The sequence below is a fragment of the Anas platyrhynchos genome, chromosome 4 (genome assembly GCF_047663525.1).
Source record: "Anas platyrhynchos isolate ZD024472 breed Pekin duck chromosome 4, IASCAAS_PekinDuck_T2T, whole genome shotgun sequence".
NCBI lineage: Eukaryota > Metazoa > Chordata > Aves > Anseriformes > Anatidae > Anas > Anas platyrhynchos.
The window spans coordinates 63,578,167-63,602,510 of record NC_092590.1 but is presented as its reverse complement, the minus strand read 5'-3'; the positions used below and the strand labels follow the sequence as shown (position 1 = coordinate 63,602,510).

Genomic DNA, 24,344 nt, shown 5'->3' with positions numbered 1-24,344 from the left:
GAAGGCTTCTTTGTGGGTACTTTAGAAAACTTGAAATCCCAAACAAGATAATTTATGTAGTGTATCTGTTCAGAAATGTAAAGAGATTATGGGTAAAATCCTATTTTTCCATAAAATTGAAGAGTACTTAATACGCACTGGAAATACCCATTTAATTAATACTTGCAGAATATACAGATGCTCCATGAAGGAGGTAGAGAAGTTATGGAGCCATTCTTCAAAGAGCAAAGAAACTATTATTTGTACATAAGAGTCACTCCAAAATTAATGAGGTTAACTACTAAAACACTTTGAGATTTTTAGTAGTTACGATTTAACATTAAAAACAAAACAAACAAACAAAAAAAGTAATTTTACAAGGTAAATCAAAATGGATGCAATTTCCTTCAGTTACTGTCTCTGGATGATGCTGTCCTCAATTAGACGTGTTTGTTCTGGCTGTTGCACAGATGATACCACGCACGTCAGTAAACTCCAAACACTTTTTCTCCATGCAGTGCTCTTGCTAGAAAAGCATAAATCTACTTCTGACATCACACTGATGATTCTGGTCTGATATGAATTCTGGTCTGGTGTGAATTTTCCTGTCACAGCCACAGTCAGTCTCATTGGTCTTTCATTTTCACTTACTATGTTTTCTTAATTTTATTCTGGGAAATTATCACTTTCACTCAGAACCTAAATGCGAGGATATTATACAAGTAAGCTACCACCCTATATGGGAAATAACATAAACTTGTTTTGTCTGCATTTGAAAGATTTTTTTTTTTTTTCAATTCTCATACACCACTTACACTTCAGTGTTTCACACGTACGTTAAATACACTGCATGGATATCAGGTCTGGTTTTTATAGGCTGCGGTAAGCCTCCGAGACAAGTTGTTTCGCCCTCAGCAGCACGTGTGAACGCTAACCTGGAGCACACCACAAGAGGGCAAAACTCCGCCGTAACACCCGCTGCTCCCCACACCTTGCGCTAACAACGGGGGGCAGACCACGGGCCCTGTGTCGCTTATGGGCTTACAAACTGTTTGGAAATTTGATCATTTCGGGTGGAGAAGGATTTTCTGAGCAGTGCGAGCCCGCAGCCTCCAGTGGCGCTCACCTCAAGAGGCGACGGGGAGGCGCCGCCATTTTCTCCCCTCCCCTTTCCTCCAGCACCGCCCCGCTCGGCGCCTGCTGATGAGGCGAGCAGCGCGCCGGGGTCGGCTGCCGGCACAGCCGCCTGCCTCCGCTGCGGGGCTCTGGGGTTGTGAGGCAACGGGGCTGTGAGCTCTGGGGCTGTGAGCTCCGGGCATGTTGGTGCCGTGGGTGCGGCGGGTGGCCGCCCGCCGCCTGGCCGGGCACCTCCCCGGCCGGGGCTACAGCCGCGAGGCGGGCGGGAAGGTGAGGGGGCAGCGGGAGCTGTGGGACCGCCACCTCACGGCCCCTCTCGCCCGTGTGGGGATCGGGCGAGGTGAAGGAAGGGGGAAAGTGGTGTGCGAGTGTCCTGCCAGGCTCCTTCGCCTGCCCCTTGGCCTTGGGGAGCCGGGGCTGGGCGCGGTGCGGCTCCGTGCGCAGCCCCCGGGGCTCCAGGCGAAGGAGCCGCGTTTGGTGGGCTCAGAGGGGAAAAAAATAAATCTGTTGTGCCTTCAAATTACAGATTGCAAGAGTTCTGGAGGTGAAGGGATTGGTTGGGCTGTGCCTCCTTTGTAATGTTTTATCCTGTACCACCAGCACGTGGCTCTGTGCCTTGCACGTGAGATGGGTGCATGAGCCGACATGCACGCGTAAACCAGCAGCAATCTGAACGCTGTGCTTGTTTCTCTGTCAGGTCTCTAAACTTCACGCTGTTTACATTAATGTGTATCCTTTCCTAGGGCCTTGTACTGGGAGCCTATTCGAGTGAGCAGGATGGAGGTGCTGCCCAGCTCACTAGTGCAGGAGATGCTTTCGATAGGCTCGTGTCGGGAAAGCTGAGAGAACTTCTGTCGGTGTAAGTGTTGGCTACCTTCCTGAAATGGATTCAAGTATCTCTGAAACACCAATAAGAATGGGGCTGTCTTTCTGATCATTGCTGGCATTTGAACCCACACCCCTTTTCAGGCCAGGATGAGCAGCTTGGAGGGAAATTCCTGTGGCAGAAGCCAAGCATCAAGGAAAGAGAAGCAAAATACTCGTAGGGATAGCCCTTTTCTGTGAGTGAGCACTGAGCCAAGTGTCCCAGCATAGTCTTGAGAAGCTCAGTGTGGGGTTAATGTAGTATACCATAAGCCTTGTTACCTTGGTTAAGGCTTCTTTACTGAAAGAACCTTCTTGTGTTGTAGTTGTGGGCCACCTTTGAAGAAAGGCAAAACGTACCTGTTCCATGGTTTGCACCAGGTATGAATGGTGGGATTTTCATGATGTATATTTATTAATGAGTGAGGCTTGCCCGTGCGTCTTACCTTAAGCTTGGTTCACAGCTGTGCTTGTGTCAACGCTCTGCGCTTTTTTTCCCTCTCTGCCATTGTTCAGGCAGAACTCTTGTCTGCACAGACATGATATTTCACAGTTGTACGAGATAGGGATTCACCCGCTTAAAGTTAGGCTTCTGTTGCCATTTGAGAAGTCGTAACTCATCTAATGTGTCTGGATGGAGCTGGCTGGTTCCAACTTGAACCTTTTTGGTCAGATAGCTAGAGGCTAGGCAGACTTCCAATATGACACAAGGTGTTCTTGTGTATGTAATTACATGGTATGTTAGGGCTATGTAAATGATTTTAAATAAATCATTTTGTAGTGATTAATGCCTACCATGCAAAAATACCTATGTGGAGAACACAGGTGATGTACTCAGTAGAAAGGTTGTCATGAATTTCATGGAAATTGAGTCCCCTGAAGGTCCCGTTATGCCAGTTCTGCCTACAGAATGACCTAAAGTGAGTTGGAAATCTCTGCAAGAGGATGTAGTAGAATCTGGCCTAATGACCTCTCCTTAGTGTTTAAAATAACGATAGCTAAAAAAGGATAACTTGAGTCATTGATCTGGCAAGTTTATGTTAGTTCCACCATCTTGTGGACTAAGAGGCTTTATAGTGTAAAAAAAAGTAAATAAAAAAAGCTGACAGAGCAGCTATTTGTGATGGAAGGGTAAGGGAAAGTCTAAGATTAAGTTCATTTTCTCCTGAGAGCAGTGGGAATTTATTCACTTGTATAAAGCCATACTCAAGGTTATACAAATTTGACTATGTCCTTAAAAAGACTCCTTTCATCTTTGCTATCTCTTCCTTTTTGCCCATTACTTTCAGTTTCTGAGGTAGGAATGTAGTTTGCTGTGCTACGCTACTTTCCTGAATATCTGGATCTGTGTACCTCTGCTCAGCTTTGATTTGGTATGTGGCTAATCGCACCAGCTCAGCTCAGCTTCTAGGCTTGAGAAGAGGTTGAAGAGATTTTTTGACCTTTGAAGAGATTTTATTAGCTTGAACATACTTCTGAGTGAAAATGGGTACACTTAGAAGGATAGAAATATCTTTTGCTATTTGTTTAGCATAAAGCTCTATCTGCTGCAATACAAATTGTGAAATGGACAACCAGAACAACTGTTTGGCTGCCTGTGGTAAATGAATAGGAGTGCAAGATTGTGGTACCATACTGGTGCTCTTATGCAGAAATCGGCTGTGTGACGTAGAGAAAGTATTGAATGTGTTTTAATGCTGTGTTTGGTTGGGAAAGTGGAGTCTGTAACAACTCCATGCTGTGGCTGTAATAATGAGGAAAATGAATCTCTGTGTGTTGGCTTTGCGTAGGACTTTCCAAGTGTGGCTGTAGTTGGCTTGGGTAAGAAGAATGCTGGAATAAATGACCAAGAAAACTGGAATGAAGACAAAGAAAACATTCGTGCAGCTGTTGCAGGTTAACTGTTTTCTTATTTTCTTAACTTTTTGTCTAGAAAAGCCTTTTAATGGTGCAGCGTGTTCCATTTTTGAAGAGCGAGTCTACATACGCTTTCGTTTTGAAATGCAAAACATACTGCATAGTTTGGGAAATGTGTTTACTTGTCATTGACATTCATGAGATTTTTTCTTAGTGAGAAAGAAGTTATACAGCATGTAAATCAACCTGCAGACAGATAACTTCAGTACGTCTCCTGAATGGTGGGGTATTGAAAATGCACTTGTTTAATTGCCATGATTTTGAAGCCTGAGAGAATTAAGTGAGCACTTAATGATTGTGCTGTACTTAAGTATGCATATAGATTTCCTTTTGCTGCTCTAGTTTGTAACTGAGAGTTTTGTTTTGTGGAGTGATAACTTTCCCAATGTAAGTAGAATGTTTCCTTATCCCTCACAGGCAAAGGCCTCTTATTTTTCTGTTACTGAAATTGTGGTGCATGGCCACAAAGGTAACAGTGGGCACCTCGTATAACTGTGAGGTGTGTTGTAATGTGATAAATCTGTACTTTCAGGAATTGTAGCTAGCGGAGATACCTGATAACCCTGCTGTTACTCCTTATAACAAACAAATTATTACTTTACAGCTTAGACGTTGCTGGCTGGGGCGTCAATTCACGGCTAAGCACCCGCACAACTGTTTGCTCACTTTCCCCTCAGTGAGACAGGGAGAGAATAAAAAGAGTAAAAGCAGGAACCACTCGTTAGCCAAGGTAGACAGTTTAATAAGTGAAGGAAAGAAAACACTATGCAAAAGCTATCGCTCAGCACCTCCCACAAGCTGACCAATGTCCAGCCAGTCCTGAACAGTGGCTACTTTGAAAAACAGTATCTGCCTGTCCCCACCAGCAAGCTTTTACTGCTTGTGAGAGAGTGATACAGAATATCCCTTTGGTTAGTTCTAGTCTGCAGTCCTGGCTGTGATCCCTGCCATTTATCTGCCTACCCCCAGCCTGTTCACTGGGGTAGGGAGCACAGCGAGAAGCAGAAAGTCTTGGTGCTGTTTGAGCATTGTTCAGCCATAGCCAAAATGTTGTTGTGTAATCAACACCATTTTGATCAAAAATCTAAAACTTCTATGGAGATTGCTATGAAAAACATTAACTCCAGCTCAGCCAGACCCAGTAAAAGGTCCTCTGTTTTAATCAGGGGTTGATTTTTGCATCTAACTGTGTATACAACAAGAATAAAGAGTTCTCACCATAATGGTTATAATCTGAGACAGGAGGTCAGTCATACGTCTGTGACAGTTGTAATAATGAGGAAAGTGAATCTCTGTGTGTTGGCTTTGCCCTTTAGTCCAAAGGACTAGCCCACATTGTCTCGCCAGCTGCCAAAACAGTTAAATTTTTCTGTAAAATGTATGGAATTATGTCTGTTTTTTAATAATGTTTATAAAATTGTGTATGACCTTCTTTGTCAGAAAAGAACAGTTACTTAGTCTTAGGAGAAAAAAAAATCAGGGCAGATTTCTGATAACTATAGGTCTTCACAACCCATAACACTCCAGAATGATAGAGGTTTTCTTTGATGTGGTGTGAGCTTAAAGGAATCAGAACTACTGTGAAGTTTCCTTCTTATTCTTGTGAAATGGCTTGATCATTGAAACTTACCAAGAAACTTATCAAAACTTGTCAATATACGGTCACTAGCATTTTAAATTATTTTACTACATGATCTTTTTTTGTTTATTTACTTTTAAACTCGGATATCTTGAGTAAAGCTATTTTTTCTTTTCCTTTAATACTTTCCTTGAAGTATTACATTGGTCACATCAGACACCTGTTCTGCTCTTCTCTGCACTACTTGGCCTATTAATTCCATACTGTGTTTTTCAGTTGGTTGTAGACAGATCCAAGATCTGGAAATCCCCTGTGTTGAAGTGGACCCTTGCGGAGATGCTCAAGCGGCCGCAGAAGGTGCTGTCCTTGGATTGCATGAATACAATGAGCTGAAGCAAAAAAAGAAAACTGCAGTTACTCCTCAGCTTCATGGAAGGTGATGGCAAAAGGAAAGCTTGTATATTTGTTTATTTATAAAATTGTGCATGCTCGTGCATGAGAAAAAAATAAAAATGGTAGAATAGGTCTAACAGCAATTTCTGTCTTAAGGAAATTCAAATGAGTACAAGGAGTTAAGTATTTTTCACCTCAGGTATATTCATAGTGTTTGCTCCATAGGTTTTGTTAGTATGCTGTGTTTTGAGGATAAGGGTAAATAAATGCTGCTTCACAGAAAAGAAGTTCCAGGATAAAAATAAAAGTAAAAAATTACTTGAAACATTACTCTGATGTACAAGGACTTATACTGGTATTGCATGATAAAATTGTGGAGCAGAAGTATTTCAAACTCTGTAAGTGAATAAATCCTTTTGATAATTAGGAAATGCTAAATGAGACCAGACCATGCCATAATGAGTGTCTTACATAGTTCACCTGTTATAGTTGCATTCACAGAACAAGATGCAAGAAGAAAAGCTGTGGTGCTTACAGACTTTAAGTAAACATCACTGTTCCTTGAGGGCAGAAAATAGTATCAAGGTTTTTGCTTCTTGGGGGCAGAAAATAGTATCAGGGCTTTTGCTTCCATGGGTGTACTGTTCTTCTCCAAACTCTGTTACTAAGCAAGAAGCACTGAGGGATTGCAGGCATTGAGAACCTCAGGCTTCTCAGTGTTCTCTAGATTGCCAGCCCCATTTAGCAACGGGACACTCATATCCTGACCCTTTTGCTGATGATGTACCAGTTGAAGCCCTCTTGTTGCCTTTCCCACTTTTTGTTAGTTTCTCTCTAGCTGAGATTTGGCTTCTTAATTCCATCCCCGCATATCCAAGCAATGTTTCTATATTCCTTTTGGCTTCCATCTGCCCTGTATTGCTCTTTTGAGAGCGGAATCCAACTTAATCCCCTGCTTCATGGCATCTTTTAAAGCAAATAAGCAAGTCTTTTAGTTCTGTCTCAGTAAAATGAGAGGTTATATACTAGTAGTGTTGCAAAATAATCAGAGATCCCTATTTCCTATGCAGTCAGCTTTGTGAATGTTTGTTCTATCTTTTATTAGTGAAATGTCTTTAGTGCACTGTGAATTGAGGTCCAAGTTCCACTCTTATCACATAATCATACTTCAGCAAATTGAAAAACAGACTTAGAGGCTTTGTACGGTAAATAAAAACTTTCAGGGGTGTTGTAGTTAATGCGATTACAAATTTTGGAAGGGATAGTAAACCATGTGCTTAAAGTTCAAGCCAATCTCTGACTAGTAAGGATTAGGACAAGACCACATATCAGATAATTTTACATCTGTCTGCTCTAGGATTCTTCTAGCTTTCTCTGAAGCATTTGGCACTGACTGGAACCAGAGATGAGATATTAGACTAGATACATATTGGATCTCGTCCTAAATTCCTTGTAGGAAGGGTAATAAGAGGTTCTTAATTCCCCTGAATTAATAATACTGTATTTTCAGATGGGAGAGAACAAATAAATGTTGATATTATCTTACTTTTGTACAATCATGGTTGTTGTATGGTGTTTTTTAGTGCCGGAAGTGAAGCCTGGCAGAAAGGTGTTATCTATGCTGAGGGTCAGAACCTCGCTCGGTACCTGATGGAGGCTCCAGCCAATTATATAACTCCAATCAAATTTGCTGAATATATTGAACAGAAGCTCAGGGGTTTCAGCAGCAACGTGAAGGTCCATATAAGGTAAAATACATTCAAATGATTCCTTTATAGGGTAAGAAACCTTCCATGCCAAATTTGTCACATGCTCTCGTTTTCATTCTGCCATTTCAAATGACAAAAGCAGGTAAAGTTGTTGGCTAAAAGCGATAAAGGTACCCAGACTGCAGGCTCCTCTCAATGTTTAGAAGGTGAGCTTCTAGCTAGCAGCGTAAGCAAGTTACTGTGACACAATAAAATGATTACCAATTAGCCATGCCATCAATTAATTGCTTAATTGACATGTGCTGTGAAAGAAGAAGCCTGATGAAGAATCAGTGAATAATCTACAAATACTAGGTACCTTTTTCCTAATACCCTTTGTTTTCAGAAAGTATAGTTTAGTCTTACAAAAAAAAAAAAAGGCAAGAACTTGGAGGCAGTATTTTTCTGCTTCACAAAAATAGTAATAATGGTGGCATTTAAATGAGGTTTCCAATTCAGCTAACTAAAGTGGAATTAGTTTGTGTACAAACCTTCAAGAATTGTGATTTTTAAAAACAGACAAGCAAAACACGTTGGTCAAAGTGTCCAATTTAAACTTATACGTATATATTTCTATTTCAGGCCAGAGTCTTGGATAGCAACACAACAGATGGGAGCATTCCTGAGTGTAGCTAAGGGCTCAGCTGAACCTCCCATCTTTCTGGAGATCCACTACTTAGGTGGTGCTAATGCGAATGACTCTCCTTTGGTATTTGTAGGAAAAGGAGTTACATTTGACAGGTATGTGTGGTAATATCTTGAATAATTTGGGGGAATGCTGTGTTTCAGTTTTTAAAGGATGGAGCACAGAGGGATGAGTTGTGTAATTCAACCAAGAGATGAATGCTTCTGACTGCAATCCCCTTAAACACAGAGGTGAGGCTTTCCTTGTGCCCTCCTGCTCTTCATGTTCAACACAGAGCTGCTTTTTTATTGCTCAGCACATCTTTCAATGCCATTCCAGTGAACTTGCCAAATTTAGTAGGTTGTGCTGCTTTTGCTGGGGATGAGGCAAGCTTGAGTGATTGAAATAAGTAGAACTTATATGCCTTCGGTCTGTAAGGGGAAAATGGAAAGCTAGAAGGAAAGAAAACAAAACTTAGTGTCTTCTTTTTTTTTTTTTCTTGGCCTGAGGAAACCTTGGGATGAAAAAGTTAAGTGTTTAGAGTTGCAGTCTGTCACTGGACATCTAGTTCATGCTTAAGCAAAGTAAAAACAGTTCATTCTTTGCAGCAATTTCTTTAATAGGACATAAAAACAGTTATAACTACTGAACACTTTATTAGTCTGTTCTCCTTCCATATGCTTGGTTTTTACCAAGTCTACTTGGTTTTATGCTCATTTTGTTCTCTTCTGCTGTTATGAAGACCATTGAGCACATGAGAAGAATGTCTATTTTTTTAGTCCAGTGCAGATCACCTGAATTTTCTAGATTCCTTGTGTTTTCAGTATGTGTGCAAGAGAATCTGAAAACAGAGCCTAGCGTTTACTGACATTTGGTGTTGAAACACACTGATGGGCAGAGTATAATCAACATATTAACGCTCAGCTCCTCCGTGTTGATGATACTGTTCTGCTCATTTCAGTGGTGGCATCTCGCTGAAGCCGTCATCAGGTATGGATGCGATGAGAGCAGATATGGGAGGGGCAGCAACTGTCTGTTCGGCCATTGTGACTGCAGCAACATTAAATCTACCTCTTAATATAATTGGTAAGTGTGTTTGTGTGAGAATCTGAGAATCTTAATTTTACAAGGCTTTGTTTAGACAAGGTCCTTTCCTAGTATCAGCCATTGCTGTAAGACATGTCCTACAGAAATGTCATAGGCTTTTTCAGAGTTGCTCATCTAATTCATTTTCTTAGCTTCTCTTCTGTCTTTACTTGCTTATCAAAAATCACTAGCTTTGCTTGAATAAAATACTGAAAGAATAAAAATTTTGAGGGCATGATTTTTAGATCTTAGGAGAGACTTGTTGATAAACTTGTTTTCAATGAGTTTTGCAGAAGTTCTGCTATTTCATTCCAAGAAGGAATGTGGATACCTGTAAAAACAATTAAAAATAAAAAGCAGGTGAACTACTTCCATGAGTGTTTGCCCCAGCTGAACAGGATAAGGGATCAGCTTTTGTTTCCTTATGTGAATGTCTCAGCAGAAACTTAAACGGAGCTGCAACAAAAAGGCTTTCTGATAGTATTCTTGAATTCTGAGCACTACTTATTTTTTTCAGCAGAGATGTTGCACAGCTAGAATTGGCTGATTCAGGAACTGTTGTTTAAAAGAAACAGTCACTGGTAACATGTAATCCGTTCTAGGTTTTTATGTTTGAGTACTGTAACTTTCAGGCAACTAATGTTTTAGTCGCTTACATACTTCAACCAGTAGAGGGCAGTGAACCACACATCCTTAAGAGATTCCTCCCACAGAATTGGAAGTGCTAAGCAGAAATCAGTGGAACAAAAGTCTCTCTCTGCCACTCCACTGAAAAGTGGTCGATCACAATTCTCATATTCCTTGTTCTTTGAGCAGAACACAGGAGCATGTTTTCCCTGGGAAAGATGGACAGTCTTTCATCCCATTATTCCATTTGTAGTTTTGATGTTGACACTTTTGCATCTCTGTTTGCTCTTACGCTTGGCATTCTGTGGCAATTCCTTGGATCCCTCTTGACATTATACAATGAGCAGAGCTTGAACAGCTCAGACAGTAGAAATTTTTATTTTCAGAAAGAAATCCCTTTACATGTGACTAATTGTTCATATATGAAACACATGAGATGCTATTTGTTGACAGGAGCTTCAGTAAATTTTAAACCTTTTCTGCTCTCACTTGCCTAGGCATAAAGTAGAAGTAACTCCTAGTGTTAAAATGGTGCACCACAAAATTTTTTCACTTACACCATGCAGAGAAATGTCACCAACTGAAAACTGGACCATGTGTCTTTCAGAGATCAGGAAAACTCAGCTATTGAACATAATTCAAGATGAGAATAATGCTTTCTTAAGGTGTTTCTTTTTCCTTAAGTATTTTTTCTGCCTCTTTCTCCAAAAAGAAACCAATAACGCACTTTCCTTTTTCTCTCTGAGGTTTGGCACCCCTCTGTGAAAATATGCCCAGTGGTAAGGCAAACAAGCCTGGGGATGTAGTTAGAGCCAAGAATGGAAAAACAATACAGGTATGCATGTGAAACTTGGATTTTGAATACTTTTGGTGAATTGGTTTAATTGATTGAGTTACATGACTGCAGTCAAGAGCACGTGTTTAAAAAGACCCTTTATAAAGATACACAGTGCAAGTGTAATGTTTTTACAAATGTAATTATTAATTTATTTAGAAGTTAGATTTTTAGAAATTGCTATCATAGGATTCTTTCAAATATAAACATTGAAGAGGTTAGACATGTTTTAGAAATCACTAGGAAAAACTGAAGACTATGGTAACTTTTAGTGAACATGCTAGAAAATCATAAACTTTCTCTGAAAGGAGAAAGATACAAAGGGGGTTATTTATTTATTTATTTTAATAAGGAACTGTTACCAGGCATGTATCTGTGATTTCTTGTGGATCCCTCTTGTTCTTTGCTGTTTCTGTGGGCCAGAACTCTCTGCTTGCTCCAAAACAGCCCTGGGGTTGCTGGGGCTTTGCTGGGAGTGGTGACCTCCCCCTGTGCTGCAGTGGGGCTCCTCTCCTGCCTCCAGACCCTTCTGAGGAAACTGCGTAAATTTTGATTTAAGCTCCTGGGGCCTGTGACAGTGCATTCACAATCTGACAGCTGTTTAAGAGAGTATGTAAGAAATAAGTCAGTTAAAGGGATTTTGTTTTTAGTAGTTAATGTATTTTTGTTAACTTTGCACCTGAAGGTTGACAACACAGATGCAGAAGGAAGGCTGCTATTAGCTGATGCTCTCTGTTATGCCCACAATTTTAATGCCAGGGCTATTGTGAATGCTGCAACACTGACAGGTAAGCAGTCTCCATTCCCTGCTTCATTTTAGATGTCAGGTCTTTGTTATTAACTGGCTATGGATTAGCTGCACTATATATACAAATTCAGCCTAAATTTAAAAGCAGCGGAGATGATTTTACATGTTGTAGGACAAGAGCTTGCAGAGTTAATGCTCTAACAATTTCTTCAGCTGCGTGTCTCCAGGACTGGCAAGCATTGGCATGCAGGGTACATGCTGAACAGTGCACGTGGAGCTGGGCTGGCAGTAATAAGCTCAGGAAAACCTATGCAGGCTTGGATGTTTCTGCACAGTAGTGCCCGGTGGATCTGTTTCTGGGTGAGCTTAACAATTGTTTCCAGGCAATTATGTCACCCAACATCTGAGTGAAGAACTTCCAGCTCCTGTTTGGTGCAAAGAAACTGGCATGGCTGTGGAAGACTCTTTCCAGTTCCATACAGTACTGGCCATGCTGGAGCCAAAATAGCTCCATTATGAACAGCCTCTTAGCACTTTGAGTTCTGAGCTATCCAGCACCAGTTCTTCCATTTGCTGAGCTATCTCAGGTGTCCATGATTCCATGTAGTAGGAGAGTCGTTATCATCGTCACAGGAAGTCATTCCAGTGAAGTATCTCTTTGCACACTTTCAGGCATGAAAAAATGTGTTTTAATTGTTTTACCTCTATGGTTATATATGAATGAAGCTATAATTTTAAATCTAAAATCTGCAAAAATAGCATTAATGGTGTATGCATCTTATGAACGGCAGCAACAAGCTGTCATGGGTGAAGTGACTTCACCTGAAAGGTGAGCAAACATGGAAGAGTAGTTCAGGTAGGAGTCCTCTGTGTTGCTTAACGAATAAGCTGAGAAGAAGAATAATCTTTCTATATGGAAACTGGGGCTTTAAATCATGTTCTGTAAGCTTTACAAGTTCAAATGCTGTTGAAAATGTCCCTAGATAGAAGGGATGCTTATGTTAAGATGGTTGGCTTGTATGGCAATATTTCTATATGAGGCATGATACAGGAAAGAGGCTGCTGCCACTACAGACTGCTGTGTTGGGAATTCCTGGGCACAAATAGAAAGGAGGACAGCTCCCGCAGAAATTTCTTTTGACGTACCATTTTTGTTAAAGTTTTTTTGTTCATTTGTTTGTTTTTTAAATCTCCCTGGGGATTGAGTGCCATAAATGGCATCAGCATTAGAGAAGCATTTCTGTGGCAACAAATAACTGAATATATATGTAATCCCTCTGCCTTAGGCATTGTGTATTATTTTGATAGTGATTATTTTTATTTAAAGCACATTTGCATATGTTGTGCAACAATCTACATAAGTGAAATTCACAAAAGCAAAAAATACCGGCTGGAAAATTGCATAAGTCTGTAACTTTGAAAAAGCCCAGTCATGTATATTTTCTATATGAAAACAATAAAATTGAGTGTTTTGTTTTGTTTGAGAAGAGACATATTTCTGAATACATCATGGTAGACATATTGCTAGGAAGCATCAAGCTGAAAGCAGAAAGTCTAGTTTTATGAGATGTGGAAATATCATTTTTATGAATTCTTGTCCTCTTCGATTATGTAAACTTTTAAAAAACTTTTGAGCTTTTAAAAATAAATATAAGTATATCAAAATCTTTGGTTTGTGGACTTTAGAAGTCACTGATAATGAGAATTGAAAAGGAAAGTACTGTGAGGAGTCTGGATGCAGAGTCCATGCTCAAGTCCACCTTTGCCTTCATTGTATAATCTTCAGGATGTTTTTCTGTAGGTGCCATGGATGTTGCATTGGGATCTGCTGCGACTGGAGTGTTCACAAATTCATCTTGGCTTTGGAATCACCTTTATGAGGTAGGCCATCAACATTATTATCAAATAATAATTCAGTAATAGTTGTCATTGCTAAACAGTGCTTTACAGAAAGTCTTTATGCCAACCTAAAAAGTATGTTACTACATTTTGAAATCTCATAGGAGTGTGTTAGTATCGCATTTAATTGAAAAATACATAATGATGACTATTAATTACTGGCTCTTTAGTGAGGTTTAGTATCATACAGCAGAAAGTATGAATCATTATCTCAAGTATCTGCATCCTTTGATAACTTACTGCATATGCATAAGCTCTGCACTACTGACAGTAATTAGTTTTTGTTAACAAAGATTGTTGGTCTTGCTTAGCAATACCAAGAGAAATTCAGAGGCCTTGTGAGTGACTGAAGTGTGATAGATGAAGGAAGCCCCTGAAGGGAAGCATTTGAGAATATATACATTACCAGAAAATAAAATATATTGCAGGGGGGAAAAGTATTCTTTAGATTTTTGCCTGTTGACTACCATTAAAGTACCCAAAAAGGAGGCTTCATTGTTCTGCTTGCAGTGTGTTTCAGACCAATCAAAGCTAGACAAAGATAAGCATGCATAGTGGTGGTGCTTATAAATGCAGCTTTTTTTTTTTTTTTTTTTTTAAAAAAAAAAAAAAAAAAAAGGGAGGGTGGGGAAACACCAAAACTACCGTAGTGAACTTTACCCCAACTATTGCTGTTCTTTTTCAGGCCAGCATTTTGACAGGAGACCGAGTATGGAGAATGCCTCTTTTTGAACATTACACCAAGCAAGTAACGGATTCTCCTCTTGCAGACCTGAGTAACATTGGAAAGTATAGCAGGTAGATGTGCTAACAGCCTTTCCCTTCAGTGTATTAGTCTATTGTTTGTGCTGTTTGTGTTGTTTCTAAAGTGACACCATCTTTCTGCTTCCCACAGAGCTGGGGGAGCGTGCACAGCTGCTGCCTTCCTGAAAGAATTTGTGACTGCCTCTCACTGGGCTCATTTGGATATAGCTGGTGTGATGTCCAATAAAGATGAGGTGCCCTATCTTCGAAAAGGCATGGCAGGCCGGCCTACACGAACATTAGTAGAGTTTGCGGCTCGATTAAGTCAAGACAGTCACAATACCAAATAAATGCCTATTCTAAAATCATCCATTCTGCCTTAAAAAAAAAAAAAAAAAGTTAAGAAGTGTTAATAACGGAGTGCCCCAAACATATTTTCACTATAGTGATGACCTGTACCCACATTTTGTAAGTCATTACTGGGTAAGAACATCTCAAACTTGAGATTTGTCTCCCTCTGTTATGGAGTTTAAAATAAAAAGTTGCAGTTTGAACTATGTCGGGTATTAAATACCAAAACATGATCATGGAAAATACCTGAGCTCCTCTTTTGTATGTAAAGTAAGCATAATTATTGTAATCAATAAATCTCCTATTTGTGTGGGTACATCTGTTGATTTAGAGAGAAATAACAATAGGGGGGTGGTGTAGCTGTGTCTCTGTTTTGGGTGACTAATGGAGTAGGAAAGGTAGTGCTGGAGGGTTGTTAATAAAAGTTCCCTGAGAAGAAAGAAAAATGGAAGCTACCCTGGGTGTGCTGTGAGGTAGAAATGATGCACCCTTTATATACTGCTACGTGGCTTCAGCACAAAATTAAGTAGGATATGCTCTTATGGCTGATCTTTTAAAACTTCCCCTGTCCTCTGACTATAGTAATGGCTGAAAGAAGAAAGTTTTCCATGTTTTTTCCAGCCAGGTTGCTAGGTAGTTTATTCATGTTACACCATCACTGAAATGAAAGTGATTGGCAACGAAGGTAGTTCCAGAACCAGTGGAAACGTCAAACAGATTTAACGTTTATAATGTGCGGTGGGGGGGTTGCAAGATCCAGGCCCAGAGCTCCCCTTGGCCAGAAGCCTCCTGGAGCGCTGGGCTGGCACAAGCTGCAGCCGGACAGGGGCTGGAGGTGGAGTTTCGGGCCAGGAATGCCATTTTTGCTGCCTTTTTTATTTTTAATTCCTTATTTATGTTTCCACGTTATTTTATTTTACTTTATATTTGCCGCCCCGAGCTGAGGTAACGCCCGGCGGCAGGAGGGACTCGCCACGCCCGAGCCTGAGGCGCCGGGGCGCAGGCGCGGGCCGTGAGTGGAGGCGGCCGCCATGGCGGGCGCGCTGGGCGCCATGTTCGCCAACCAGCAGCCGGGGCCGCCGCCACCACCGCCGCCGGGACCTCCGGGGGGGCCCGGCCCTGCCGGCCTCATCCCGCCTCCGCCGGGGCCTCGCAACCCCAACAACACGCTCGTGGACGAGCTGGAAGCGTCCTTCGAGGTGAGGGGCGGGTCGGGATGGGGGAAGGCTGCGGCCGGCCGGGGCGGCGCGACCTCCTCTAACGGCGGTGCTTCTCCTCTCTCCTCAGGCCTGCTTCGCCTCGCTGGTGAGCCAGGACTACGTGAACGGCACCGACCAGGAGGAGATCCGCACCGGTGAGCGCCCGGCGGGGGGCTCGGGTATCCCTGCTTTGGGATACCTGCCCTTAAAGGCCCTCTTCGTACACCTAAAGGGTCTCTTCCTAGAAGATACTCTAAAAGGTGTTGTTAATAACATGTATATACAGATAAACAATATCAGCCTGTAATGATGTTGTGGGAATCTGTTCTCTCTCTCCATTCTGGTGTTCCACGTTTAGGTGTTGATCAGTGCATCCAGAAATTCCTGGATGTTGCAAGGCAAACCGAGTGTTTTTTCCTACAAAAGAGACTGCAGCTGTCGGTCCAGAAACCAGAACAAGTAATTAAAGAGGTACGCTTAAATGAGTTTGTATGCTTTAATTAGTTTGCCTATATCATGCCAGGCCAGGTATCCTGTGTACCAGTACAGTTAGAACACCTCATTCACACTAATTCAGGGTTTGTCAACGTGATGCTGTATCTAAAGTTGGTAAAACATGCTTGTTAAGGTACCTCTTGCCCCAGACCTGGAGAAGCTGGATGCCTGCTGCTCTGGGGAGCATTGGAGCACAAGGGCGAATGATTCATCTGAAGAAATGTTGGAAGTAATGAGCTCTGAAATAAATGACCTAGGCAAACAGAATGAAAAGCATCTGCAGTGCTTTTTGTCTTAAGTGCTTTTCCAGTGTTAGAATTCCTATAAGATCAATGTGAAAACTTAAACTAAAAATTACATGCACTTTATTTGAGGTTCTTTATTATTCTTAGGAATATTATTTACTTACTAATACCTATTTTCTCACTTATAGGATGTTTCAGAGTTAAGAAATGAATTGCAGAGAAAAGAAGCATTAATTCAGAAGCATTTGAGTAAACTGCGGCACTGGCAACAGGTCCTGGAAGACATCAGTGTGCAACACAAAAAACCTGCAGAAATGCCTCAGGGTCCGTTAGCTTACCTAGAACAGGCGTCTGCTAATATTCCTGCTCCAATGAAGCAAACATGATCTTTGAATTTACATAGTTAAATGTTTTGAATGATGCAAAGCATATACTTTTTGTATAAAGTAATTTGTACAATAAATATGAGTTAAGACAGAATTAAGTGAAATAAATTATCTTTTTCTACCCACCCCCCCCCCCAAAATGCTTGAGAATTAAGTGTTTTGTGATCCGGTAATTATCCTTCAGTGCCATTGTAGAAGCACCCTTTGAATTGTATGTAGTTCAGGTAAAGAGTGTGCTTTTTTGACGTGAACTGTCCATCTCCACTGGGCTTTCACTCCCCTCATGAAGGGCACTCGGGATATACAGATTTCTTTATGGGTGTCTTCTTTTAAGAATAACACCTCTCCTCCCCAGCAATGAGTTGGTTGGTGTGATTTGATAAGTTTAGTCATCCACCTACTTTGCATTTCAGTGGGCGTGAGAACAATACTGATTGTACAAAATCGCAAACATGCATCTCCCATAAATTTGTAACCTCTCAGTGTATCAGTATCAGTCTGACTCACGTGTTACCATAACAGCACTATTGTGCAAAACATGGAAATCATTGGTTTACAACCAAATTTTAATGTTCATACTTAGATGTTATCCTGATTTATTAGGCCGATTGACTGTTATATGTGACAAAGTGCACCAGGAATACATGGCAATAGTGACTATACAAACCAGTTTATTAAGCAAACCAGAAAGTATTTCTAAAACAGATGGCTATAAGCATGCTACTCTCAGATGTATGTCACATGCCTTACAGCATAAAACAAATTTAACAACAAAAAAACCCTTACAAATATAAAATTGCATTACTATATTATATGCAGAAATGGTTTCAAGCAGCTGATGAAGCAAGTATACAACCTACAGGAAGCACATAAGAAACGTCTTCAGTTGGGGTCCCTCTGACAGGACATTTCAGGGAACAAATTGCATATTTCATGTAATTGTAGAGTAGTACATTATCTTGAATAAAAATTTTCACATAACAAAATGCAGATTTTTTTTCTTCATTTTTCACAGAGATTGTTAAAAAATGCATTTTACTGAAATCCGTACATATAATTTCATTTTAATTTGATATAAGCATAGTTGTCCCTACTTATTTACTTGGAAATCATGTTTGATTTTTTTTTTTTCATAAATCATACATTGCATTATCATTCCTTAAGAGAAAACAGAAACAGCTTTTCTAGTAATTCTGAGGAATAAGTAAACTTGCTTTAAAACGAAAAATATTTAGTAAACCATTCTTGATGCTGAGGGTCTTGGGTTTGGTTGTCTTTAGTTTGTGGTGGTTCATTGCCGTGTGTCCTGTGCAAATAAACAAACATTAGCAACATTAGCATTGCTTACAATCTTACTAATATTTAACACTAAATTTCATGGAAAAACTTAAAATTCAATGATTGGACCTGTGCTTAGATGATGTGTGTGAGGCCAGAAGGTGCCAGCTGCAACTTCTAGTGGGACTTTAGTGCTAGCCAGGTGACTGGACTAACAGCACTGGTATTAAATCAGAGGAGGGTGACAAAGGGCTAAGCAGCTATGAATAAATGTTTGAATATATTTTTTGACATCTCAAAAATATGGATGCTTCAATAATGGGGAATACTGAAAATCAGAAAAGGGCAGCTCAAATGCATTCTTAAAAATATACAGTTTATGCATGAAAAAACATCAACAGAAATTTTATTTGGAACTGAATATTTTCTTAATATTAAGTGGCCTCTAAAATAATAGATCCTATTACATAAACCCTGATTTTTCAGGATTCAAGATTTTTTTTTTTTTAATCTACATTAATTTCACTTAGCTTACAGTAGCAAATATGAGTTCATTTATAACTGTCTGATTTAAAGGAATAAGTATCAGCCAATCTGTCCGTAGTGTCCCTGTATATTTCCCTTTAAAATACAGATCTGATTTGCCTTGGCAGTTATCTAGGATGACACAGAATGCTTTTACCTTTAAGATAAAGGAATTGCCCAACTGGACCCCAGCCAGCGTCCTGTGTTACTGTCTTTGGCAGCAGGCAGCACCATCTGCCTTCCAGGAAAGAACGGCAGCATGCAGTGTGTGGTCTAACTAGTGCCCACCAAGGACATAGGTGGGAAGACTGGCTTTTGTCCTGAAGTATAGCGCTCATATTTTTATATTTGGAAACTACTAAGCATTGTTTAAATACTGGCATTATTAATATTAGCATATTAATTAAACAATTAGTGTTGTTTAAATAATATTACATTTGAATTCAAAAGAAAGAACTTTTCAGGGAAAAAACACTATACACCAAGTTGGAAATCAAGAACAGCAAAAGACTGTGTGACAGTCTTTTGTGACATTGTCACAAAATGTATGACATTGGAAGACTACTAAGTATCCGCTAACCAATTTTTAAGTCTCAAAATCCTTTGCCTAGGTTCATTCAAACGTCTTCTAAAATAAAAATGCCATCTACATCATCCAAGTGCAAAGCAAGGAAACAAAAGTAAAAAATAAAATAATCCTTAATAGAATCACTGATATGGACTCAGAGTTTTAAGGCCAGGTTCACTATTAACCATATTCTTTTTCAAATATTTGCAGCTCCTCTCATCTTCCTTTGTATCTGGAGGGACTGCAATCACAAGCTCTGCTGGGCAGTGATTATAGCCCTCTGGAGTTAAGTTCTGGATCCCTCTGCAGGACACATGGAATTCACTGCAGGGCAGGAACCTTACACCATTGTTTATTTCCAAGTGTCTAATGCATTTGAATGCCTACAAGATGCAGAATATTTATTCAGTTATCATCTTACAAGTAAGTCACTTCAAAACAGACAAATACCTTGTGGCAGCACTGCTGTCGGAGGTCTGTGCTGATGGAGAGCCCACTTGGAGGCAGCTAGGACTCCGGTCTAAGCTTGTAGACTTTGTTATTTGAGCACTTCTTTTTGATCTCAAGTCACAGCTCAAAAGGCTCTTTGCATAGGAAGCTAAATTTGGAACACTGACAACACGGCTGGGCACCTCCACTGGTCTCTTCTGCTGTTTTTTATCATGACAGAAAACTGCATTACACGCATATTTTTTCACACCTTGTACTATAAAAACTCAACAATACTTCATTCTTAGACATCTTAGACATCTTGTGAGGAGCACCCAAAAATGAAGGGTCCCGTATTTTTCTATAGCCATTTAAAATAAATTCTCAGGTACACTGTGAGGATTCAGGGGTTAGGCAGTCCAATTAAAACAACTTGTGTGTTTGACCTTGAGGTTTTAGATATATCAAAGCCAATAGATTTGCAGGGATACTCAGAGCTAAGTGCTTTCCACCAACATACTGTTTTACAGTTTATATATGGTATCATACAGAGGGGCTGGAATGACCAGGGACAAATCCTGTGTTACCCAAACCCAATTCATATTTTTGCTTGATGTGTATGATATCAAAGTAACAACTCACAATTACCTGCAGTCAGTGGCTGTACTTATTCCAAGGACTGAGCTCCTTGGGGGTCTACTGCTTTATATTTGCTTAAATACTTGTACCCATGTGCTTACACACTTCTAATGAATTTATGTTTTACTCAGCACCTCATTATAGGTTGGCTTCCTGGAGTTCTACTGAATAATAGTAGGAAATTAACAGGACCTTTATTGTCCTTGTCATCTGTATTATCCAAATAGCAACAAAATATCATGATTTGTGATTTTAATTGAATTGCCTATCTTACCTTTGTAGAAGGAGTCAAGCATCCTTGAGTAGGGTTGAAAGAAAATGATCGATTCCTGTAAGATTCAGTGTTGGCTAAAAGCGAATGGTGAAATTTTCTTCCTTCCTGATGAAAAAGAAAATTACGTGTGCCTCTTTGGTACAGAAACATACATTTTTTTCAAAGAATTGCAGAGCAGAAAGAAAGTATTCATCAAAAGCAATGTGTGAAACACTGAATAGAACCTTCCAACAGATTCCGAAGTATATATGTGTATGTAGAAGGAAATCTCACCACCAGCTGCTTAATAAGCTCTTCTCTCTCACTTAGTTTATCTTGCAGACAGCTTATAAGTTGTATATCTTCTGGTCTGGACTCCTGCTTTCTTGTCTTTTCTTCTAATTCGTTAAGTCTGTGTGAAAGAAAGATTGCAGACTAGCAAAAACACTTCTTTAGGCCAGGTTCAAGCAATACCTGTTTTGTACTGTTAAATTCCAAGCATAGGACATAGGGACATAGGCAGAACTCTGATAAAACAGCATTTTATAGAACATGGAATGTTGTGGAGTTCCAAAGCAAATTGTCTGTCCAGTGTAAAATCCATTCCCTGAAGTAAGATGCTATCAAGCTTGCCCATCATATTGCTAATCTCACTTACTAATGAGAAAAATCTCTATCACCATATCTATGCATATCTGTATCCATATTCGTTGTTGTTGTTGTTGTTGTTTTCCTTACCAATAATCTTAGAATCTACAGCCTAATTCCAACCATACTTGATAAAGACCTGAGAAATACTAATTTCCTATAACTTTCACAAAAAGAGAGGCTTGGATATACATGCTGCTTTAGTGTGGCTTGGATATACGTGCTGCTTTAGTGTGTCTTCTAAGGCAAAACCTGTAGTTTTACTTTGGCTCTTTAAATGCCTTCATCAGGGAAGAAAAAAAAAAAAAAAGATCTAATCAGAACTTACACCTTCTTAGAGATGGTGTGGAAACATACATTTGTTTGACCTATGGAAAAAAGACTCATTATTTCATCAGCCAAGTTCATGAATTTTGCTGCTCAGGAAACTGAGTGCTATGAAGTTCATCTGCCATGCTGTGAAATTAATTACAGAATACAAACCAATGTGTTTTTTTTTTTTGTTTGTTTGTTTGTTTGTTTGTTTGTTTTTGGTGAGGGGAAACGTTTTTGAGAGGAAGAAAAAAAAATCAATCTTACACTTTTGATTTAGTCTATCTCAGAATTCAGATATGAAGATAAAATTTAATGTCTGAATGTTTTGAGACCCTACTTACCTACAAGTAGGGATCTCTGCAGAGCTGTGCTGCACAGTTGGGATTTGAGGAAAGGACAAAGTCACAACCAAGGACTGTTTGTGGGGGTCTCTATTGTAGAGCCTGAAACACCACAGAACTTACCTCCAAAGAGGGCTGCAAAGTGAATCTATTTACATGATACAGTGGGGGCTGCAGTTTGGGAATATCCTGGCAAACTAGCAAGGGAGTGAGAATAAGCGGGAGCTTCATCTCAAAGGTGCTGCTGTACTGAACAAAATTAAGTACAAAATGATGAATCAAGGTCTCTATATTACCTCTGACAAAGATGATTTTACATGTCATAAAATTGTAAGATGTTATGTGCAGGGTTTAACTTATCATTGTAAAATGTATGTATAATGCTTTACTTTAAACAATATTCATAGATTATTGCAATATATCTATGTCTTTCTGTGTTTGCAAAGGAAATACCTAAACACTTCTATTTCAGTGCTCATATTATTCTAACCATAAGCTATAAAAAAAATCATGCTTGGTAGGAATAATAATTAAAAACAGAACTCACTGCCAGTATGAGTCACAGTTTATTTAAATGGCTTAGTTTCTAAGGAGAAAATCTTTGCTTGGAGATTTGCCTGCTGAAAGCAGGTAATGTATATTTTTTTATTTCCTTCTGGTGATCTGGTTTCAGTATTGTCTACTTGTTTATGCTTCATGTTGAGGTCTTCTACCACTAGCCTTTCATTGATCTTAAAATATGTCTGAATTCTCATGTTTTAATACTTGTTTATTATGACTGATGAAAGCATGCAGTTTTCAGGTCTGTTACCGACTACAAAGGTAGCTAACAGCACAACTCCGGGCTTCTGCTTGCTGATCTGACTTCAACACTTCGGTTGCAGTTTGAGGTTGATCCACACTAACAGTGAGGAAGAGTGAAATTATTTGGAGAAGAAGCCCTTGTCCTTCAGCCTTCAGGAAGTGGGGGGTTATTTTATATGATGCTATTGGTATTCTGTCTATGGTCAGCTTGTACATCGATCTTAATGGACAAAGGTGACAATAAAGTATTATAGGAACTCATACTAAATAAAATTATTTTGTAATCTCCGGAATTTTAAGAAGAGGCTCTGATGCTCTATTTCATCACCTCCTAGCACCCCATCAGAAACACTTAATGTCTACTACCACTCTAAAAAAGTTTTTTTTCTTAAATGTGAATATAAGAAATGTTATAGCAATGCCTTTAACTACAATGTTCATATTTAACAGGCAATATATTTTGAAAAATACTGCTATTTCCTTACCACCATCAACTGAAAACTAAAAAACGCCTCATATTTTTTCAAGCCTAGCTATAACATAGCTTTCTGACACCAACCCCTAAAACAAAAGACATTTATTGAAGAATCATTATCTTACTGCCTATTGTTAGCTAATGTTTTGTTACACAACAGATAAACTTTTTCATTAACTCAATGCAAAGAACCCATCTTTTGTTTACTGACTGAAATAAAGGTGTCAAACTCAGCAGATTAACAACTCTAATTTTCACAAAATGTATTCAGTTTACCTTTTCTTCTTCATCTTCTCCATTACTTTTTTTTTATTATAAGTATTTCATTTGTTTCTGAAATGCTTTATTTGTTTCTGAACTGCTTCAAGGAAGGATGAAACGCCCATGGAATATTTCTGCCCTTGGAATTAAGCGCACAGCCATGAGGGCGATTGATTTGTCACTCAGCACAAAAGAAGAGTAAGAGTAAAAATGGGGAATTAATCTCTGAAATGGATCCTCAGGGTTAGAATTAAACTCTCATTCAGAGGGAGAGTCCCTCCATTTTAGGATTTGTCCTCTCTTCCAGTAAAAATAAACTTTTTATGCTCAGACCCTAAACCTTACAGAAGGTTTGTGTCCCAGAGGTAGAATTCCCACAATTCAAGAGAATGGAAATGGAAATGATTACTGAAAGCAGATTACTCATTACACTTGCCTGGCAACAGTAGGAATATTAATTTTTAAAAATTGGTTACAAAAAATTTAACGTGCTAATAGCAAGCCACAATTAGCTTTCAAATCAGAAACAACTACATAGCATAAGACAAGGTTGCTGTTGTTACTGTGACAGTAAAAAGCTGTTACTTTTATGCACTCCACAATTTAACTATTCCTTCACCCAAATTATTCATCCTACAAAAGCAAATCAAGGGCTGCAGGTTAATGTTCCAGATCACGCATGGGTTAATTTCAGAGCAGCCTGTATCAGGTACCTAAAACTATTTGAGCTCTTTGGTTCTACCTCCTGTTATTTGAAGGATTTCTCATTACATAATGTCCATTAATGCTTCTTTCTCAAATGCGTGCTGCAGTAGAGCTACACCAGCTATCCCCCTGTAAAGATTATCCTCCAGCCTAGCAGCTTTACCGTTTGAGGCCTTTTAGACCTCATCACTGACATGTGAATAATTCTTCTCTTCATGAACAGAAGCTCTAAATTCCTTCAAGGTA

At 39.6% G+C, this 24,344-nt stretch overlaps 3 protein-coding genes across 6 annotated transcripts in view; 2 read left to right on the top strand and 1 right to left on the bottom strand.

The window, feature by feature from the left end:
• The first annotated feature begins 1,154 nt into the window (after positions 1-1,154).
• Positions 1,155-14,848, top strand: LAP3 (leucine aminopeptidase 3). Its single transcript, XM_038178309.2, has 13 exons — positions 1,155-1,386; positions 1,860-1,975; positions 2,307-2,361; positions 3,771-3,876; positions 5,753-5,912; positions 7,453-7,617; positions 8,200-8,358; positions 9,204-9,328; positions 10,702-10,790; positions 11,476-11,578; positions 13,340-13,419; positions 14,123-14,235; positions 14,333-14,848. The coding sequence occupies exons 1-13, from the start codon at positions 1,297-1,299 to the stop codon at positions 14,529-14,531; spliced, it is 1,560 nt and encodes a 519-aa protein (XP_038034237.2). The 5' UTR covers positions 1,155-1,296; the 3' UTR covers positions 14,532-14,848.
• Positions 14,849-15,407: 559 nt separating this feature from the next.
• Positions 15,408-16,951, top strand: MED28 (mediator complex subunit 28). Its single transcript, XM_027457340.3, has 4 exons — positions 15,408-15,731; positions 15,820-15,886; positions 16,090-16,202; positions 16,660-16,951. Exons 1-4 carry the CDS (start codon positions 15,564-15,566, stop codon positions 16,855-16,857), a joined length of 546 nt encoding a protein of 181 aa, XP_027313141.1. The 5' UTR covers positions 15,408-15,563; the 3' UTR covers positions 16,858-16,951.
• A 555-nt stretch (positions 16,952-17,506) lies between these two features.
• FAM184B (family with sequence similarity 184 member B) overlaps positions 17,507-24,344 on the bottom strand; it is a 39,658-nt gene continuing 32,820 nt past the window's right edge. For 2 of the 4 annotated variants that reach the window (XM_027457336.3, XM_027457338.3), the window contains exons 8-11: positions 20,844-20,961; positions 20,571-20,675; positions 19,679-19,878; positions 17,507-18,163 (exon numbers count right to left, since the gene is read on the bottom strand). In XM_027457336.3, the coding sequence (XP_027313137.1) occupies positions 18,073-18,163; positions 19,679-19,878; positions 20,571-20,675; positions 20,844-20,961 (514 nt within the window). In that variant the 3' untranslated portion in view covers positions 17,507-18,072. The remainder of the gene's footprint in view (positions 18,164-19,678; positions 19,879-20,570; positions 20,676-20,843; positions 20,962-24,344) is intronic. The other 2 variants (XM_027457337.3, XM_027457339.3) reach the window with 2 other exon arrangements.

Coding starts and splice junctions, on each gene's coding strand:
- MED28 (XM_027457340.3), top strand. CDS start 15,564: ATGGCGGGCGCGCTGGGCGCCATGTTCGCCAACCAGCAGCCGGGGCCG. Junction 15,732..15,819: donor AGCTGGAAGCGTCCTTCGAG/GTGAGGGGCGGG, acceptor CTCTCTCCTCAG/GCCTGCTTCGCCTCGCTGGT. Junction 16,203..16,659: donor CAGAACAAGTAATTAAAGAG/GTACGCTTAAAT, acceptor TCTCACTTATAG/GATGTTTCAGAGTTAAGAAA.
- LAP3 (XM_038178309.2), top strand. CDS start 1,297: ATGTTGGTGCCGTGGGTGCGGCGGGTGGCCGCCCGCCGCCTGGCCGGG. Junction 9,329..10,701: donor TCTACCTCTTAATATAATTG/GTAAGTGTGTTT, acceptor TTTCTCTCTGAG/GTTTGGCACCCCTCTGTGAA. Junction 13,420..14,122: donor TTTGGAATCACCTTTATGAG/GTAGGCCATCAA, acceptor GTTCTTTTTCAG/GCCAGCATTTTGACAGGAGA.